This window comes from Nerophis ophidion, linkage group LG05 (genome assembly GCF_033978795.1).
Source record: "Nerophis ophidion isolate RoL-2023_Sa linkage group LG05, RoL_Noph_v1.0, whole genome shotgun sequence".
Classification (NCBI taxonomy): Eukaryota; Metazoa; Chordata; class Actinopteri; order Syngnathiformes; family Syngnathidae; genus Nerophis; species Nerophis ophidion.
Genome location: NC_084615.1, coordinates 24,433,558 through 24,454,794, shown reverse-complemented (window position 1 = coordinate 24,454,794; position 21,237 = coordinate 24,433,558). Strand labels below are relative to the sequence as shown.

General features: G+C 40.3%; 1 protein-coding gene across 3 annotated transcripts in view; it reads right to left on the bottom strand.

Moving 5' to 3' along the window:
* Nucleotides 1–21,237, bottom strand: part of mdn1 (midasin AAA ATPase 1) — a 279,890-nt gene that overhangs the window by 60,523 nt on the left and 198,130 nt on the right. For all 3 annotated transcript variants that reach the window (XM_061900349.1, XM_061900350.1, XM_061900351.1), the window contains exons 79-86: nucleotides 15,984–16,382; nucleotides 15,673–15,899; nucleotides 15,485–15,598; nucleotides 9,197–9,396; nucleotides 8,957–9,118; nucleotides 3,991–4,125; nucleotides 2,250–2,385; nucleotides 1,989–2,158 (exon numbers count right to left, since the gene is read on the bottom strand). In XM_061900349.1, the coding sequence (XP_061756333.1) occupies nucleotides 1,989–2,158; nucleotides 2,250–2,385; nucleotides 3,991–4,125; nucleotides 8,957–9,118; nucleotides 9,197–9,396; nucleotides 15,485–15,598; nucleotides 15,673–15,899; nucleotides 15,984–16,382 (1,543 nt within the window). The remainder of the gene's footprint in view (nucleotides 1–1,988; nucleotides 2,159–2,249; nucleotides 2,386–3,990; nucleotides 4,126–8,956; nucleotides 9,119–9,196; nucleotides 9,397–15,484; nucleotides 15,599–15,672; nucleotides 15,900–15,983; nucleotides 16,383–21,237) is intronic.

Here is a 21,237-nt window from a genome sequence, read left to right as displayed (position 1 = left end):
GTTTAACACACATAGATTCCTTTCTTTCATGAAGACAAGAATATAAGTTGGTGTATTTGATTCTGATGACTTGCATTCATTGGAATTAGACAGTGGTGCTGATAACGTCCGCATTTTCAAATGGAGGAAAAAAAAAGTCCTCCTTTCTGTCCAATACCACATGAAAGTGGTTGGATTTGGCATCTCATTTGTCCAACTTGCATACTCGTTTTTAAACACTTTGTTATGAGAGTAGCATATGTGTGTGGCCCTTTAATGTCTTTCAGCAGGTGAGTGACGTCAGTGAGTGTGCGGGTGGGCAAGCAAGTGAGAAAGCGGTCGCTGAGGGCGGGGGAGAAATACATTGGCATCAAACTCCGTAACTTGCTAGCTTGTGCACGCTAGCTTTCTGAGACTCTTATTTTGTTAGCACAGGCAGGATGAAACAGGTCTTTTATGGTGAAGACAGGAACTGTGCAGTCGGTCTTTAGAGTTTTGACAGGAGGTACGGAGTCTCTAGAAATAAAATGTGTTTCTCTGCGTCCGCCCTGTTAGTGATTTTTTTCTTAAATATGAGCTTGCAGCAGCCAGCGTCATCTCACAAGATCCTCGGGTGCCGAGAATGTCAAACAACTGACGAAAGTGAAGTCTTGGTATGATTGATGATTGCTAATTTTTATGTATATTTTTAATGCCTGGCTTGAGATCGACTGACACACCCTCCGAGATCGACCAGTCGATCGCGATCGACGTAATGCCCACCCCTGCTCTAGAATGACTACCGGCAGTCACCCAGATAATAAGTATTGGGGCGTGCTATGAAGTCATTGACTTTGTCGCCCTCTACAGCATGTACGATGTGCTTGTCAGTCCAGCAACATGTTGTGTGTGGCTTCCGCAGCAACACGCACACGACTGCAAGGCATACTGGGTGACACAGAGGACACTAATGGTTGTGATATAAACAATTTTAACACTCTTAGTAATATGCGCCATGCTGTGAAGCCACACCAAACAAGATTGACAAACACATTTCGGGAGGACATCCTCCCAGTAACACAACACAAACGCAACAACAAATACCCATAATCCTTTGTATCCATGACACGACCTGACTATTTTATACACCCCGCTAGCAGCAAACCCCCCGGATTTAGATAGCCCTGTGAGTGGTAAAGGTGGCCTACCGCTGATGTATTTCAGCGGGCGGATGCGTTTCTGATAAGATGTTGGTTCAGGTGGACGGCGGGTGGATGACAACTTTGGTGACGCGGTTGCGGATGATATAATTGCCTATCCGCGCATCTCTAGTGTATATGTATGTTGGTACCATGAATGCATATGTACAGTATGTGTATATGTATGTGAGTACCGTGAATGTGCCTGTGGATGTACAAACTTTTGAGTATGTAGGTATGTGCTGTATTTGTGTATATATGTCGGAGCGTAGGTACCTATGTATATATGTATGTATGTATGTGTATTTGTATGTACAATATATTTGACTCCCAGTGTGTGTGGGAGCCAGAGTACGGCCCCAGCCACCCAGAGAGCCCAACCCACAAACAGCAGCAAAACTAAACATCGGACGGGAAAACTAAAATAAAGAAATGTATGAACGAAATGAGATATTAAGCACTGAGCTACGTGAAAGTATGGTTGAGCTACAATAGAGGAATTATGTGGTTTCCTGAGAAAAAAACACATTGTAAAGGTGGTGTGCCTATTGAATGGCCCCCATAGGAGTCTTTTCCCTGAATAGCGTTGCCATGATAACACAAAATGTTCCAAAAATGAATTGCCAATGTACAGGAGCCACCATCGAAACCTTTCCGATGATAGAAGATATGTAGGTGCGTGCAAGAATTTATTTAAACTCAAATATGATGCTGACTAATTCACTCCCCAAAGGCAATTAGACGGCGCCTCCTGGTGCTAAAAAAAATTACCACATTGTCCCATGTAACCTGAAGGTAGTTGTGCAAGTGCAGAAGAATCAGCATAAGTACCTGGTCCACGCCTTGGCCAGACTCTTCCTCTTTGTCATCTTCTCCCTTCTCATCATCCTCCTCATCGCCCCACATTCTCTCATCCAGAGTATCTGTCTGCCCATCACCCAGGTCACCCATTTTTTTGTCCAAGTCCTCCTTCTCTTTGTCTTCATCAGATTCATCTCCACCTGCAAGTCATGGAGGCATGGAAACAGTGCTCCCGGAGTTTTGAAAAAAGAGGACTTATGCTGTTATATTAGGTCTCAAGGATATATTTACCAGAACCATTTTCATCGCCGTCATGCATTTGGCCATCAAAGTCCTCTGACATCTCAACCGCATTGTCTTCCGCTTTAATTTTCTTGTCATCTTGTTCTTCTTTTTTCTCCTGACCCTCAGTAAAGGTGTCCTCCACCTGAATTTTGAATGCAGATATACAATACATTCATCTACTGATAAAACAACAAACGTGCATTAATCACATCTTTACAAATAGCCTTATTTAATATCACTGCTTCAGTGCCTCATTATCAATACTAGAGATGTCCGATAATGGCTTTTTTGCCGATATCCCGGTATTGTCCAACTCTTAATTACCGATATCAACCGATACCGATATATACAGTCGTGGAATTAACACATTATTATGCCTAATTTTGTTGTGATGGCCACCCAGCTGGATGCATTAAACAATGTAACAAGGTTTTCAAAAAATAAATCAACTCAAGTTATGGGAAAAAAAATGCCAACATGGCACTGCGAGATTTGTTATTGAAGTCACAAAGTACATTGTTTTTTTAAACATGCCTCAAAACAGCAGGAATCTGGGAAATGCTCTCCCTGAGAGAGCATGAGGAGGTTGAGGTGGGCGGGGTTGAGGTGGGGGTTGGGGTGGGTATATTGTAGGGTCCCGGAATAGTTAGTGCTGCAAGGGCTTCTAAGCATATGTAAATGTTTTCAGTTATAGACATTCATTCACTTTCTTCTTCATGGATCTAAACTTTACCGCTGATGTTTTTTTTTCTATATTTTTATTGTAATATTGTCAGAATGTGTTTGTTTTATTTTTGGCCAAAGTCAGACAAAGAAAAAAAACAATCTGAAGTTGTCTTTATTTTTTACTTTTAATGCTATGATTTCAAAAGTCTGGCTCATGTGTGCACGGATTTTCCTCCATGAGTTTGACGCCCCGGTTATAGTCAATAAGCTCCTTCTTCTTCCCTATTTTCTTGCTCTTGCCATTTCTAATAAAAAGTAGCGTATAGTTCTAACTTATATGTGTCAGTAGAATCAATATGGAAGTGCTAAAAACTCCAACAAGTCTGGCGGGGAGAAGACGCAGTCGAAGTGGAAGCATGTAAATAAGTAAATAAATAATAAAATGGTGAATCCTAAAGAGACAATCAGAAAGCAGCTTGAAGGTGGTCGGTAAAACATAATCTCTGCGAAATTTGGACCAAGAACCGCCATTACTTATGTAGACCACAAGGAAGTGTTTTAATTGTAGAGAAAAATCATAACATGACCACTTTAAGAACACTAAATGATACTATTGCAACTATAATAGGGGAGGAGCAATTGTCACATATTAATTTTAACTTGATCGATAAAGGGGAGGGTTTTCTGTCTGTTGCCACAGTTTTTTTTATTAATAATTCATTTGGAGTCTTCCTTTTGCTTTCTAATATTCAAGTTTATAAAATGTAACAGTGGAAGACCGATTGCAATACAGTCAGGGACGTGTTTTACTGTGTACCGATTATTAGCCAACTCGTACATTCCACATGTAACTGTAAAAGAAGAACAATCACTTTAGAGTCATCAAAGCAGTTCGCAAGCCTGTGTGAGTTCCTAAAACGCTGTAAACCTGGGAGAAACACTACAAAACGTAAAAAAAAAAATATATATATATATATATATATATATATATATATATATATCTTATTCAATCATGAATGACTTCTGACCATTCTGTCATGTAAAACTGCGATTTCCAAGTTAAAATATTGTATTTCATCACCTGGTCTTCGTTCTCAATCTTGTCACTGACATCTTTGGTGCCTTCGCCTTCTCCTATACCGCCACCTTCATAGTCATGAAACTCTGTGGCACCTTCACCATCTCCGGCAGCAATTTCCTGGGGCAGGCAGAAACCCTGAGAAGAATAGTCAAAAGTAAAAGTAATGTTGTAGAGGAGATAATGAGGTCATTGATGGATGTGTCAATTAGTAGTTTTCTTCGATGGAAAATAATAAATCTGGTAAAAAGCAGCAGCACTGACACGAGTGTGCTATATCTATATCTTTATACCAAAAAGTTATATTTTGGTTTCATCTGACCACATGACATTCTACCAATCCTCTGCTGTATCATCCATGTATCCATTTTGGTATAAACTCAACTCGTCGTGTTTGGAAGAAGAAGAATACTGAGTTGCATCCCAAGAACACCATACCTACTGTGAAGCATGGGGGTAGAAACATCATGCTTTGGGGCTGTTTTTCTGCTAAGGGGACAGGACGATTGATCCTTTTTAAGGAAAGAATGAATGGGGCCATGTATCGTGAGATTTTGAGCCAAAACCTCCTTCCATCAGTTAGAGCTTTGAATGGTTGACCAAATACTTATTTTCCACCATAATTTACAAATAAATTCTTTAAAATTCCTAAAATGTGAATTCCTGGATTTTTTTGTTCACATTCTGTCTCTCACAGTTGAAGTGTACCTATGATGAAAATTAAAGACCTCTGTCATCATTTTAAGTGGGAGAACTTGCACAATCGGTGGCTGACTAAATACTTTTTTGCCCCAATGTATACACACACACATATATATATATATACACATACACGTGCATATGCACACATGTATATATATACACACACACAGGTATATATATATACACACACATATATATATAAATATATATATATACACACACATATATATATAAATATATATATATACACACACATATACATATATACACATACACATATATATACACATATACATATATGTATATATATATATATATATACACGTGTATATGCACAGATGTATATACACACACGTATATATACACACACATATATACAGTATATACACATATACACACGTGTATATATATATATATATATATACACACGTGTATATGCACAGATGTATATACACACACGTATATATACACACACATATATACAGTATATACACATATACACACGTGTATATGCACAGATGTATATACACACACGTATATATACACACACATATATACAGTATATACACATATACATATATGTGTGTATATATATATATATATATATATATATATATATATATATATATATATGTGTGTATATATATATATATATATATATATATATACACAGTACATATGTATATATATATATATATATATATATAAATGTATATACCGTATTTCCTTGAATTGCCGCAGGGCATATAGTATGCGCCTGCCTTGAATTACTGCCGGGTCAAACTCGCTTCCCAAAATAATTAGCGCATGCTTTGTATTATCGCCTGGTCAAACTCGTGACGTCACGTGTGACACTTCCCCTGTCGTCATTTTCAAAATAGAGGAGGCTGATTTCAATACCGGTCATTTGAAATCGCATAAAGGGAAGAAGATTAAGAGCTATTCAGTAGGATTTAAGGTCCAAACTTACATCACACTCAAATTTTTCCTGCATACCTTTCCTGCATGCCTGCATACCTAAGTGCCGGAGTGAGAAGAGGTTTTAAAATAATTAGCGCATGCTTACTTTTACCGCATGCCTTTGGTAAGCGCAGGAGTGAGAAGAGGTTTTAAATCAATTAGCGCCCCGGCGGCAATTCAATGAAATACGGTATATAGCTTCACGGTGGAAGAGGGGTTAGTGCGTCTGCCTCACAATACGAAGGTCCTGAGTAGTCTGGGGTTCAATCCCGGGCTCGGGATCTTTCTGTGTGGAGTTTTGCATGTTCTCCCCGTGAATGCGTGGGTTCCCTCCGGGTACTCCGGCTTCCTCCCACCTCCAAAGACAAGCACCTGGGGATAGGTTGATTGGCAACACTAAATTGGCCCTAGTGTGTGAATGTGAGTGTGAATGTTGTCTGTCTATCTGTGTTGGCCCTGCAATGAGGTGGTGACTTTTCCAGGGTGTACCTTGCCTTCCGCCCGATTGCAGCTGAGATAGGCACCAGAGGGAATAAGAGGTAGAAAATGGATGGATGGATGGATATATATAGTATGTATATATATATATATATATAGTATGTATATATATATATATATATATATATATATATATATATATATATATATATCCATCCATCCATCATCTTCCGCTTATCCGAGGTCGGGTCGCGGGGGCAACAGCCTAAGCAGGGAAACCCAGACTTCCCTCTCCCCAGCCACTTCGTCTAGCTCTTCCCGGGGGATCCCGAGGCGTTCCCAGGCCAGCCGGGAGACATAGTCTTCCCAACGTGTCCTGGGTCTCCCCCGTGGCCTCCTACCGGTTGGACGTGCCCTAAACACCTCCCTAGGGAGGCGTTCGGGTGGCATCCTGACCAGATGCCCGAACCTCTCGATGTGAAGGAGCAGCGGCTTTACTTTGAGTTCCTCCCGGATGGCAGAGCTTCTCACCCTATCTCTAAGGGAGAGCCCCGCCACACGGCGGAGGAAACTCATTTCGGCCGCTTGTACCCGTGATCTTATCCTTTCGGTCATGACCCAAAGCTCATGACCATAGGTGAGGATGGGAACGTAGATCGACCGGTAAAGTGAGAGCTTTGCCTTCCGGCTCAGCTCCTTCTTCACCACAACGGATCGGTGCAACGTCCGCATTACTGAAGACGCCACACCGATCCGCCTGTCGATCTCACGATCCACTCTTCCCTCACTCGTGAACAAGACTCCTAGGTACTTGAACTCCTCCACTTGGGGCAGGGTCTCCTCCCCAACCCGGGGAGGAGACCCGGGTTGGGGAGGAGTTCAAGTACCTAGGAGTCTTGTTCACGAGTGAGGGAAGAGTGGATCGTGAGATCGACAGGCGGATCGGTGCGGCGTCTTCAGGGGTGTAATATATATACATATATATATTACACCCCTAATATATATATATTAGGGGTGTAATATACATACATATATATATTACACCCCTAATATATATATATTAGGGGTGTAACGGTACGCAAAAATTTGGTTCGGTACGTACCTCGGTTTAGAGGTCACGGTTCGGTTCATTTTCGGTACAGTAAGAAAACAACAACATGTACATTTTTTGGTTATTTATTTACCAAATTTGTAAACAATGGCATAACATACATATACACACAGGGTCCATTGCCAGGGTTAATACATATATAACATATAAAATAAAAACTAAATAAGTTAAGGCTCAAAATGGTTTCTTAACAAAACTTTTCTACATATAAAGTGCTTTTTTTGATTGATTGATTGAGACTTTTATTAGTAGATTGCACAGTACAGTACATATTCCGTACAATTGACCACTAAATGCTAACACCCCAATATGTTTTTCAACTTGTCCACGTTCATCAACACCGCCCGTCGTTTTTTGTTGACATGTTCCATAAATATTGATGTTAAAGATTTCTTTTTTTGTGAAGAAATGTTTAGAATTAAGTTCATGAATCCAGATGGATCTCTATTACAATCCTCAAAGAGGGCACATTAAGTTGATGATTACTTATATTTGTAGAAATATTTATTTAAAATTGAATCACTTGTTTATTTTTCAACAAGTTTTTAGTTATTTGTATATCTTTCTTTCCAAATAGTTCAAGAAAGACCACTACAAATGAGCAATATTTTGCACTGTTATACAATTTAATAAATCAGAAACTGATGACATAGTGCTTTATTTTACTTCTTTATCTCTTTTTTTCAACCAAAAATGCTTTGCTGTGATTAGGGGGTACTTAAATTTAAAAAATGTTCACAGGGGGTACATCACTGAAAAACCACTGTGTTATGAGAGTAGCGTGTGCGTGTGTGTGGCCCTTTATTATGTGACGCATGTGACGTCAGTCAGTGTGTGAGCGAGCGAGGTGAGGGACCTTAGCGCGAGTGCGGCTGGTGTTTTTGTTGGATTGGCTGTGTGCAAGACTTCTATAAAGCCACGATTTGCAACTAATACCTGGACTCTTCATTTACCCTGGAGTCCGGAGCTGTGGAGACCCACTGCTGGGTAGACTGAAGGGTTGTGCGCGCAAGGGAGACACTATGGGAGCCAGAAGCAGAAAAAGGCGCAACACATGTTTGACGTGTTGTCAGAAGCAGCTGCTGAACAATCCTCCGTCCTCCATTGTTGTATCGCGCAGCCAAAGTGTTCCCAAACGGGAGATCTTAACGAGGTAGGAGGGTCTTCCAGCTCTGGCTTTAACATGTTGTCCTACCCTGCTAGCTGCTAGCATATACTTGTTCGGTACACTTCCGAACCGAACCGAACCGAAACCCCCGTACCGAAACGGTTCGATACAAATACACGTACCGTTACACCCCTAGTATATATATATATATATTTATATATATATATATATATATATATATATATATATATATATATATATATATATATATATATATATATATAATAACAATATAATAACAAATGGGGCATATACATGTTCTATATTGTGGGTTAAGTAGTACAATTTGTATATACAACAACAAATTAGTATAGGTATAGTCAGGGAACTTCCCATATGGAGAAAGTAAAAGACAATCATTCTTATAATCAGAAATATGCAGACAGGCCAATAGCCTGGCATTATTAAAATCACGTACAGTCGTACAGTCCCACCGTCTTAGTTTTGTTACATAATACAAGTATGATTTTGGCAGATTATCTTCTCTGATTTTGGTGCTTTTAGGAAAGAAGGCTCTGCAAGCATAGGCTGCAATATTATAAGAGTTGAATCCAAAAACACATGAGGCAAATAATATACATAGGATTTACCTTTTGCGCAAGCTCGGTGAAGATGCTCGCCAATACAGACAGCAGTTTTCCGGTGGACCTGTGGACTCCCACTAACACAGCCAGGTAGTAGCGAACCAGGTCGGAGTAAATCCCAAGCAGAGGCTCGACACAAACCAGCATCCTACACGATCGGTTTACCTCCTGACCAGGCAAACATACTCAAATCAAACTTTACAGTCATGACTGTACACATTTTGGTGGGTTTGCTTGTCTATGCACCTGAAGCTTTTGTGGCTCACAGGAGTTTGTGTGCATCTTTAAGCCGTTCAGGAGCCTCTCCAGCCTGGCGTTCACATCCTTCACACACAGAGCCTCCACATCAGCTGCAAGCTCCTCATCCATGTGATGGGTGAGGTGTCGAGGCTTCAGCAGGTCTTCCGCTTGCTCCTCACCAACCTCCTTGGTAATCTTCTCTGGACCTGATTTGAGAATGTGTGAAACAAAATACTTTTTCAAAAACACTTTCATAGTGCAGGAGTAGCAGAAAAGGTGCACGTGCACACCAGGTAATAGCCTACAGGGAGCTTTCCTTGTAGAGTACTTTATCGCACACATGGACATGTGGTATAATATAATAGCTTTGACACTAGAGATGTCCGATAATGGCTTTTTTGCCGATATCCGATATTGTCCAGCTCTTAATTACCGATTCCGATATCAACCAATACATACAGTGGTGGAATTAACTCATTATTATATTTATTTATTTATTATATTAACCCATTATTATTTTAGCCCATTATATATATTTATTTATTTATTATTACATTCTGTTGTGGTGCCCCGCTGGATGCAATAAACAATGTAACGACCGGGTCGCATCGTGATGCGGGGTTCGGTTTTCCCAGGAATGCAGACGGGCTTCGGACACAGCGTGCAGGTAGGAAATGATTTATTTAAGACATAAATCATACGATAACAAACAAAAACGTGCTCAAAGCACAGAAGCCAAAAGACAAAGGGGCTAGCGTGGGAGCTAGCAAGTAAAAGGGCCTAGCGGGGAAACTACCAGATACAGAGCCGGGAACAAAAGTCGTCATCCGTTGCGTATTGCAAATTAGGAAGCCAGACTGACTGACTGGAGAAGGCAGGCTTAAATAATGTCAGTGATTACAAAACATGTGCGCGCCCAGAACAAGCAGCAGGTGAAAATAATAAGTAACTATTGTAACCAACTCAGAGGTGCACAAACAGGAACCGAAAGAGTCCAAAACCAACAGAAAACATGATCCGGGCAGCGGATCATAACAGTAACAAGGTTTTCCAAAATAAATCAACTCAAGTTATGGAAAAAATGCCAACATGGCACTGCCATATTTATTATTGAAGTCACAAAGTGCATTATTTTTGTTTTAACATGCAGCAGCTTGGAATTTGGGACATGCTCTCCCTGAGAGAGCATGAGGAGGTTGAGGTCGGCGGGGCTGGGGTAGCGGGGAGTGTATATTGTAGCGTCCCGGAAGAGTTAGTGCTGCAAGGGGTTCTGGGTATTTGTTCTGTTGTGTTCATGTTGCGTTACGGTGCGGATGTTCTCTCGAAATTTGTTTGTCATTCTTGTTTGGTGTGGGTTCCCAGTGTGGCGCATATTTGTAACAGTGTTAAAGTTGTTTATACGACCACCCTCAGTGTGACCTGTATGGCTGTTGACCAAGTATGCATTGCATTCACTTGTGTGTGTGTGAAAAGCCGTAGATCTTATGTGGTTGGCAGTGCCTTTAAGGTTTATTGGCGCTCTGTTCTTCTCCCTACGTCCGTGTACACAGCAGCGTTTTAACAAGTCATAAATTTTACTTTTTTTTTTAAAACCGATCCCGATAATTTTGAAACCGATACCGATAATTTCCAATATTACATTTTAAAGCATTTATCGGCCGATAATTTTGTCAGTCCGGTATTATCAAACATCTTTATTTGACACTAATAATTTTCCTGATTCTCTTACTTGGCGGAGCAACAAGGCCCAGATGTAGCAGCTTTTCAAATAGTGGTGTAAAGCAGTGGTCCCCAAACTTTTTGTAGCTGCGGACCGGTCAACGTTTGATCATTTGTACCGCGGCCCGGCGGGGGTGGGGGGGAGGATTTTTATTTTCTTTTTTTTTTTGTCATGAAAAAGGAGAGGTTTTTGGGGTTGGTGCACTAATTGTAAGTGTATGTTGTGTTTTTTATGTTGATTTAATAAAAAAAATAATGATAATAAAATTTCCAAAAATTAAAAAAAAAAAAAAAAATTATAAAAAATTATTCTGCGGCCCGGTACCAATCGAGTGGTTGGGGACCACTGGTGTAAAGATATCGCATTTCCCCACTCTGTGCTTCCTCGTGTCACACCAAGAACAGAGAGTGCTGTTGTCTTTCCTCGTCCACACCCAGTATCTTTTATCTAATCATATTTTATCTGGAATTCAGAAAGCCCTACCACTTCTTCGAGCTGAGTGCTTTGTCCGATATATCTTTTTTCAGCTTGTTGTTGTATTGTCTCTGTTCGTTTTTCAGTTTAATTGAACACTGCCCTTGCTTCCAGAAGCTTTTGTCGTTGGATGTCCGCATCTTGCGGTAAAGCCATCGTAATTTCTTGGCTGGTCTTCTGCATTGTTCGTCAAACCAAGCTTGATGCCTAGACTTTCTGGTTATGATCTTGCAAGGTATGAGTGTCCGCCCTGAGATCAATAAGTCGTGAGTTCAAACCCCAGCCGAGTCATACCAAAGACTATAAAAATGGGAGCCATTACCTCCATGCTTGACACTTAGCATCAAGGGTTGGAATTGGGGGTTAAATGACCAAAAATGATTCCCGGGCGCGGCCACCGCTGCTGCTCACTGCTCCCCCTCACCTCCCAGAGGGTGATCAAGGGTGATGGGTCAAATGCCCAGAATATTTTCGCCACACCTAGTGTGTGTGTGAAAATCATAGGTACTTTAACTTTTAACTTTACGAATGCAGCAATGGCGTCTTGCAATAAGTTAGTGAGAGTAGTGCAGATTGTTTCAAGATCTTCTTCCTTGATGACACTGGACCAGTTCATGGAAGTTGGGTACCCTCTCATTTCCCAGAACTGAGCTTTGTCATATCTTCAGACTCTGCGCTTGTATAACTTATCTCTGAAGACTGGTAGTTTTAGCTGTATGTGTACAGGGTTTGCTCCACGGAGCCAACATTTGCCAGGGTCTTTGTAATTGCTGGAGTGTCTGAAAGAACCAAATCTTATAGGATGTTGTTGTGTCTAGTTGGTTCAATGACAATCTGCTCCAGTCCCAGGCAATTGGTAAGTTGCAGGGTTCGTCGTCCAGCAGTGTCTTTGACATTGCTCCCCAGGCACTCTTTGTCTTTGGATCTAGTATTTGTCCGCTGAGGTTTTGTATTATGTTGCTTATGGATTATTGTGCTGTTAGTGAGCGACTATTTTTTTGCCGACTGTGTATCTGCAATGGCATCAAACCCAACATTGAGTTGTCATTACAGTATACGTATTTAAGTGAGGTTTTACCATTGATGCAAAACGTCAAATGTGTTCATCTTTGTATGCCATCTCTCTAATTCAGGGGTAGGGAACCTATGGCTCTCGAGCCAGATGTGGCTCTTTTGATGACTGCATCTGGCTCTCAGATAATCAATCACTCAATCAATGTTTTTTTTATATAGCTCTCAAAGGGCTGCACAAGCTTCAACAACATCCTCAGATCAGATCCCAGATAAACCTTAGCTGACATTGCTTAACACGATAAGTAATGAATGATTCTGCTAGTAGTGATAGTGTTAAAAATAACGTTCAAAATATAAAATACACATGAATTCAAACCAGGGATGTGAATGAAGATCTATGTTAGCTTAGGATGCATTTCCGGCTATTTTGAGTCAAAATCTAACAATATTCTCCTGACCAAATTTCACATTTATTAGCAAATATTTTCATAAAAATGTATCATGTGATGAAATTTATGTATACAAGTTTACACACATCAAATTCTTGCACACTTTTGGATTACAGACAAAAATAGGCCTACAAATGGATTAACCAGAATTCTTCTCCGTAAACTCACTTTACTTAGATGCCTTGCCGATTTCCCGTGGTCAAAGAGTAACAAATTTCCCCGAGATCCATAGTTCACAATGTCCTTGCAATATAAGCACTGAGTACGTCCCAGTTCATCGCACTTTGCAATGAAATCGCTGATCAGTTCGTCTACTTCTACAATATTGTTGTTAATCTTCACCTTCAGTTTGATAGATATATCGAGCCATGCCCAGTTCCACTTGTTTCTCACGCCTTTATCGATATCTTTCGTTAATGAAGCATTCCTATCTTGAATAAGCTTAACCATGTCTGAAACTGTTTTGTCGATAAAGAAACGTGTTAATTGAGAGCTACTGTGTTTTCTTTCCAGATCAGTCGCAGATCAACACAACCAATATGAACAGAATACGAGTTCAGAAACGCTCACAATAATTGAGGATCAGGGACTAGACATTGTCGGCAAACGACGCGTGCAGACGCCTGTAACGGGCAATGTCATTGGTTGATGTTGTCAGCTGATAGTAGAGCTAGCCAATCGGGTGCCTTCACACATTGGCATTATATTTTTCCCGGGAATTCTCTGCCTTGTACTGATAACTAGGTCAACTCAGAGACAAAAACCACGAGTACCTAACCCCCCTATAATTTTCTCCCCGGATTTAAACGATTCACAGAAATAACCCTGGCGGCGCCAAAATCTGCAAAATTCCGCGGAAGATTCCTATCCCTGTTTAATACATCCATCTGTTTTCTACTCCACCTGTTCAAGAAGTCGCAGTAATGGTAAGAAGTATTTGATTCATTGTTGATTAGTTTCAGAATAGCAATGTTATTAAAAAGAATAAGAGACTTATTATACTCTAAAAATGTTGGTCTTACTTAAAAATGCACGCATTTAGTTGTATTCAAATATTATACAGGTCTCACATAAATGCATTTTAAAGGGGAACATTATCACCAGACCTATGTAAGCGTCAATATATACCTTGATGGTGCAGAAAAAAGCCCATATATTTTTTTAACCGATTTCCGAACTCTAAATGGGTGAATTTTGGCGAATTAAACGCCTTTCTGTTTATTGCTCTGGTGGCGGTGACATCAGAATGTGACGTCACCAGGGTAATACAGCCGCCATTTTCATTTTCTACACATTGCAAACATTGGGTCTCAGCTCTGTTATTTTCCATTTTTTCGACTATTTTTTGGAACCTTGGAGACATCATGCCTCGTCGGTGTGTTGTTGGAGGGTGTAACAACACTAACAGGGAGGGATTCAAGTTGCACCGAAGATGGGAAAGTGTCTGCCGCCAGACCCCCATTGAATGTGCTGTAGTGTCTTCACATTTGACCGGCGATGACAGACATGACACAGAGATGTATGGATAACCTGCAGATGCATTTGCAACGATACAAAATCACAAAGGTGAGTGTTGTTGACTTATGTGCTAATCAGACATATTTGGTTGCGGCGTGACTGCCAGCTAATCCATGCTAAGCTAATCGATGCTAACATGCTATTTACCGGCGATGACAGACATGGCACAGAGATGTATGGATAACCTGCAGATGCATTTGCAATGATAAAGTCAATGAAATCACAAAGGTGAGTTTTGTTGATGTTGACTTATGTGCTAATCAGACATATTTGGTCGCGGCGTGACTGCCACCTAATCGATGCTAACATGCTACGCAAATCGATGCTAACATGCTATTTACCGGCAGTGCTGAAGCAGACATGGCACAGAGATGTATGGATAACCTTCAGATGCATTTGCAACTATATTACGTTTCCCTCCACCCACATTTAATGCAAAAAAAAAACTTACCAATCGACGGATTTAAGTTACTCCATTATCACAAAATGCGAAAGTCCTGATCGTTTGGTCAGCACATTTTACCGGCGATGCTAACGCAGCTATTCAGCCATGCTGTTGCTATGAATAGCGTCAATAGCTATTCGCCCAATAGCTTCAGTTTGTTCTTCAATACTTTCATACTCCAACCATCAGTTTCAATACATGCGTAATCTGTTGAATCGCTTAAGCCGCTGAAATCCGAGTCTGAATCCAAGCTAATGTCACTATATCTTGCTCTGGTATTCCCATTGTTTGTTTACATTGGCAGCGCTGTATGACGTCACAGGAAAATGGATAGTGGTTTCGAAGATAGCAAAAATAAGGCACTTTAAAGCTTTATTTAGGGATATTCCGGGACCGGTAAAATTTTGAAAAAAACTTGAAAAAATACAACAAGCCACTGGGAACTGATTTTTATTGTTTTTAACCCTTTTGAAATTGTGAGAATGTTCCCCTTTAAAATATTTGGCTTTTATGGCTCTCTCAGCCAAAAAGGTTCCCGACCCCTGCTCTAATTGATGAGTACTGAGAACAGTAACTTTGACTTTGAGCAGGATTCCATTGCACCGCTCTTCAGACGTTGAACTTGCAATTTATCAGGAATGCACCATAACAGCTCAAGAAATTGCACCACTCACCTTTTTGCTCATCATTCTCCTTTCTTTTAACAAGAGTCTGGACAGCGCAGAGCATGCCGCTGATGTTTGTCTCCAACTCAACAGCAAACTCGGAAGAGAACGCAGACAGGTCATCTAGAAATAATCAAGCATCAAAATGGACACGATCGACTTTAAATTGTGCGGTGCACGGCTCTTTGCGCACTCACCCGAGGGAGATTGTCCGACCGAAAGAAGCTGTGTCTTCCAAGTGGTGAACTCAGTGATGTTTGTCATCAACTCTCCGCTGACAAACTGCAGGCTCTGAATGACAGCTGGTTGAAGGACTTTGTTTTCGGCACAAGCGGATGGCATGAAGAACTGCTCAATATCACGCAGATTAGACATCACAGTGCTCAGCTGGTCAAAAGCTGAACAGCACGTGAGGAAATGTTTCCTGTGGGCAGAAGTAATAATAATCAGGGTTATTATGTTTAATAATGGTTGTCGTTTATGACAACCACACATGATTGCGCTTTACCATGTCAGAAGGATTCCGTCAGAGCTCTGTTGTGCTGTATCGTGAAGCTCGGTCTTTAAGTTCAGTATCTGCTTCAGCATGGTAGCGATAGTCTGGTTGAGCTGCCTCCAGTTGGGATCTCCTCTACGCATGAGGCACCCAGGAGGCTGACGATGATCTGCCAGCGGAGAGACTAATCTCGGAGAGCTTCTATTTTCCCCTTCCAGTTGCTGGGGATCTTCAGGGCAGCACTGCAATAGCCAGGACAGCTGTTGCAGGAGGATGGAACACTGAGCAGCGAGGGCCTGCCCTTTGTTGACCCAGTCATGAAGATGTTCCTGGGGCAGAAGGGTGCCATCATCGACCCCAATTGGACTTCGGAGTTGGGCTTTAATGTCCTGGACAGTGCTGATTAACTTCCTGGTGATCGTGACAAAACAAAACGGTTTTTGGTTGGCATTGAATATAAAAATTTGAAACAAAGATTGTGAATGCCTGACAAGAGGCTCCCTCTGTTCAAGTAAATATACTGTCAAATAAACGTGTTGAGGTGCTGAGATTGCGATGCACAGAGTGAGACCTCTTGTGTGCAGTTTGAAGGCCAGAGACAAAGATGTTTTTGTTGATGACAGCAAAATTATTGAGTTCAATATAATTATTCGTTCCATTAATTGACCTATTGACTATCGGTCCTTGTCTACATTTGTATAAAATTGTTTTAATGCCTCTGGACTAGGGCTGGGCGATATATCGATATACTCGATATATCGCGGGTTTGTCTCTGTGCGATATAGACAATGACTATATCGTGATATTCAAGTATACGTTCTCACACAGTTCTCCCGTCCAAAGGCAAAACCCAGTAACTCAATTTTGGTCAAAACTGAGCTGATAATAATTTTGGAGTTCCTAGGTGATATGCTTTACATTAGTGTATGCGATATTGTAATTTGTTCCGTAAGTAAGCTGTTACGCGCATGGCAGTACCTAGCAACTACCAAATAATCGCGTAGATACAACAGAAAAACCTAATATCTCAAGGGACCAATCGGAGCTTCTTTGTGTGATTATTATGGCACGAGGGGATTTTTAAAAGATTGGCCCAGGACGTTGCAAGAACCTTCATTAAATGTATTGTTCTTGATTCTTCCCCTTGCAAACTCTTTTGGCCAGATAACTGTGGAGGTCAAAATAAAAACTGGACGCTGTACACGGCTCTTGCCCAATGTGCAAACACAGAATGGGGCCCACCCGAGATTGTGATAAAATATCTGGAGAAAGGGCACACGTTCATGAGAGCAGATTCAATCCATGGCTCAATCGGCAAGAAAAAGAAAGCTCAAGAAAACATCTATACGTTTGATGACTTTGTAGATCTTTGTAAGACAGCATCAAGATAGATTGGTTTTCCTTTGTTTTCTCAAAATCAGCTAGAAGTGAGTTACTAGGTTTTGCCTTTGGACGGGAGAGTTGCTTTTAGCTGAGGGCAATACACTGCATGTGTTTCTTACTCTTTCTTGTCTCTCCTCACAGAGACTTAAAACAATCGCACCTTCTTACATACGTCACGTGTGCAACGTCACAAGCCCTCCCCGAGCAGAGAGGTAGCTACATGGGTAACATTAGCTGTGGTGCTAACGGTGCGTTGTGAGTGGTAATACGAGAGAGAGAGAGAGAGAAGGTGCGAAACTGGTAACAAATGGAGGTAGAATTAATTCCCAAGAAAAGCAGCACGGGGTCCCTCGTCAGGCGGTGGTTTGGCTTCAAGCGGGAATATGTTGAACAATTATGCGGCAAAAGCGTTGCTACAAAAAGTAGCATTACTGCTAATTTGTAGCATCATTTGAAATGTCACCCGCTAGAGAATGAAGAGTGCTTGAAACTGCATGTCAACATCTCCGTTTGGTGCCACACTCACAAAATGCGGAAGCAACAATTTTCATATCAACACCGTATGAAAAAAAAAAATCAACAACAGAAGGAGATCACGTTCGCAGGAACCTACCACAGAACATACACTGTTTGATTTCCTATTAGGCAGCTCATTTTTATTGAAAGTTTTTGAAATATCTTGTGTGACTTTATGAAAAAAAGTGCATTTTATTTGTTTTAAACTATTGTAGTGGCGTTCTGTACAAAAATTGCACTTTAATTTAGTGTTGTTTTGATATGTCATCTTAGTGACATCATGCACAAAAGTGCACTAATAGCTTGTTTTAAAATGTCTCGGACAATCTTGCACTTTCTGTTTTGAAACGACATGAATGCTTGTGCCACTGCTTAATAACTGTTTAATTAATACAGTTTTGCTAAATTGACTTAGTTGGGACTTCCTTCTCTGCATGAAAGTTTATAAAATGAGCATATATTAATGCGGTATGAAGAAGAATGTTTTAATGTAGACACATAGAATCATCCTACTGCTGTGATTATATGCATCAAGTGTTCGATCAAGGCTAAGGCAAAATATCGAGATATATATATTGTGTATCGTGACAAGGCCCAAAAATATTGAGATATTAATAAAAAGCCATATCGCCCAGCCCTACTCTCGACATCAAATATAGACTTCTTTAATTCCATTTAAGACCTTCATTTTTTCCAAAATCCATTTATTGACTTTTAATGTTTTTTTAATTACCCACAGAAACCCTGTATTAAATTAGGGAATCGGCTTTACATATGTATATGTAGATACACAGTTAGGTGCTAGCCGCCTCTGTCAGTCAAAAGACCAAAAATAAATACAGTGTCAGCTAGAGGGGATCGGCGTGGCGCAGTGGAAGAATGGCAGTGCGCAACCCGAGGGTCCCTGGTTCAATCCCCACCTAGTACCAACCTTGTCACGTCTGTTGTGTCCTGAGCAAGACACTTCACACTTGCGCCTGATGGGTGCTGGTTAGCGCCTTGCATGGCAGCTCCCTCCATCAGTGTGTGAATGTGTGTGTGAATGGGTAAATGTGGAAGTAGTGTCAAAGCGCTTTGAGTACTTTGAAGGTAGAAAAGCGCTATACAAGTACAACCCATTTATCATTTATAACTTTTGTGATCAGCATTGAAAGGCCTTAATCTGTACTGGTTGATCACATACTTTTTCAAGACAGTCGGCCAATGCTGATCAGTGGCTGACCAATCGGCTCAAAATCCTCAGTTAATAGGAATGGAAAACATTTTTGCAGACGCCGGAGGTTTTATTTTCAAAGTAAAAGCAGTCATTTTTAAACAAATTTTAATAGCCTTATTTACAAAAAGAACTAATCGAATTTACCAAATTCTGTAAGAATATCAATGTTTTAAAATATTGTGTAAGATTAGTTGTGGAAGTAATTATGGGCAATATGGCAGATAATAAAAAAAAAAAACGTTTTGGCAATGGTTAGTTTGGCATTCTTTGATTTCATTTTGTTTTGACGGCGTCGTGTGGTGGGATTGTGGCCGTGCCAGCAACCTGAGGGTTCCTGGTTCAATCCCCACCTTCTACCAACCTCGTCACATCCGTTGTGTCCTTGAGCAAGACACTACACCCTTGCTCCTGAAGGGTCGGGGTTAGGGCCTTGCATGGCAGCTCCCGCCTTTAGTGTGTGAATGTGTGTGTGAATGGGTGAATGTGGAAATAGTGTCAAACCGCTTTGAGTTCCTTGAAGGTAGAAACGCGCTATACAAGTATAACCCTTTCACCATTTTCTGAGGGTTAATTTATTTTTTGATGGGTTAAATGCTAAATAATCCACTTCAGACTTTATAGGTACATTGCAAATATTTTCTTTTGCACATTCATGGATAATAAATAGTTTACATGTTTTAGGCAGGGGTGTCAAACTCATTTTAGATCGGGGGCCACATGGAGAAAATTCTACTCCCAAGTGGGCCGGACTGGTAAAATCCCTGCACGATAACTTAAAAATAAAGACACCTGCAGATTGATTTCTGGGTTTAAAAATAGAAGAAGCACATTCTGAAAATGTACAAATCATAATGTTGTTGTTTTTTCACACTTACATGTCGTGGTTAATAGTATTCTATTTTAAGTTTTCATTATTTATATTTTCTGAATGAATGATGTGATAATGATAATGTTCATCAGTCAACTCAATGTTGTTCATTTTCAATCTATCAAGATTAAAAAATATCAAATTCAAATTACAGTATGCCATGTATGTAGTTTGATCATTTTCCTTGATTGATGTACTAACATCATGTGGTTTATTTTCTACACATCATCATCCAGAGATACAAAGAATTACTATTGCAACATCCAGTAGATGCATGTAGAGGAGCTGTTTCTTTCATTCAAAAATGTTAGGTTAATTTGTATACTTAGCAAACTCATTCCGCGGGCCGGATAAAACCTGTTTGCAGGCCTGATCCGGCCCACGGGACGTATGTTTGACACCCCTGTTTTAAGGTTTAGGCAGAATCCTGATACATTAGAGCAGGGGTCGGGAACCTTTTTGGCTGAGAGAGGCATGAAAGCCAAATATTTTAAAATGTATTTCTGTGAGAGCCGCATAATATTTTTAACACCGAATACAACTGTCAGGTTGAAACACTGATGACATCTATTAAACAGACAAGAAGCAAGGAATTAAACAGATAGAGGATTCAATTTAACTCAATGAGGAGAAACCCGTAGACCTGTACCTTATACATTGTTGTCCCACGCTCTGACAAGAGAATTGTACGCCACCTCTTTCCTTTGGACTTTCCCTGATTACAACAACTAAATTCGTGGATCTCTTATTCGTTTTAATAACATTGTTATTCTGAAGCTAACCAATAATAAATAAAATACTTTTGACCATAAATGCGACTTCTTGAACAGGTGCGGCAGATGGATTAAAATGCATGAGAATGTTTTATATTTTGAAGGTTATTTTTAACACTGTGATTACCAGCGAAATTATTGATTACTTATCGTGTTAAGCAACGTCAGCTAAGATTTATCAGAGAGCCAGATGCAGTCATCAAAAGAGCCACATCTGGCTCAAGAGCTATAGGTTCCCTACCCTTGCATTAGAAAATTATTAAATCATTTCAATAGTTGGAATTTGTTCCTTTTTTTTTTTTTAGAAAAAGAGTCTGCTGAATGACTATTATTTCCGTGACAACCGGGTTCAATTTTCTGATGTAATTATTGCTTTGTATAGAGATTGCTTACATATCCATAGCTATGATAAATACATACGGTGATAACGGACACCCTTGAAGAATGTCCACCTTGATTGGGAAACTTGCGAGTTGTGTTAGAAAGTAGTAAGACACAGCTATTAATTAT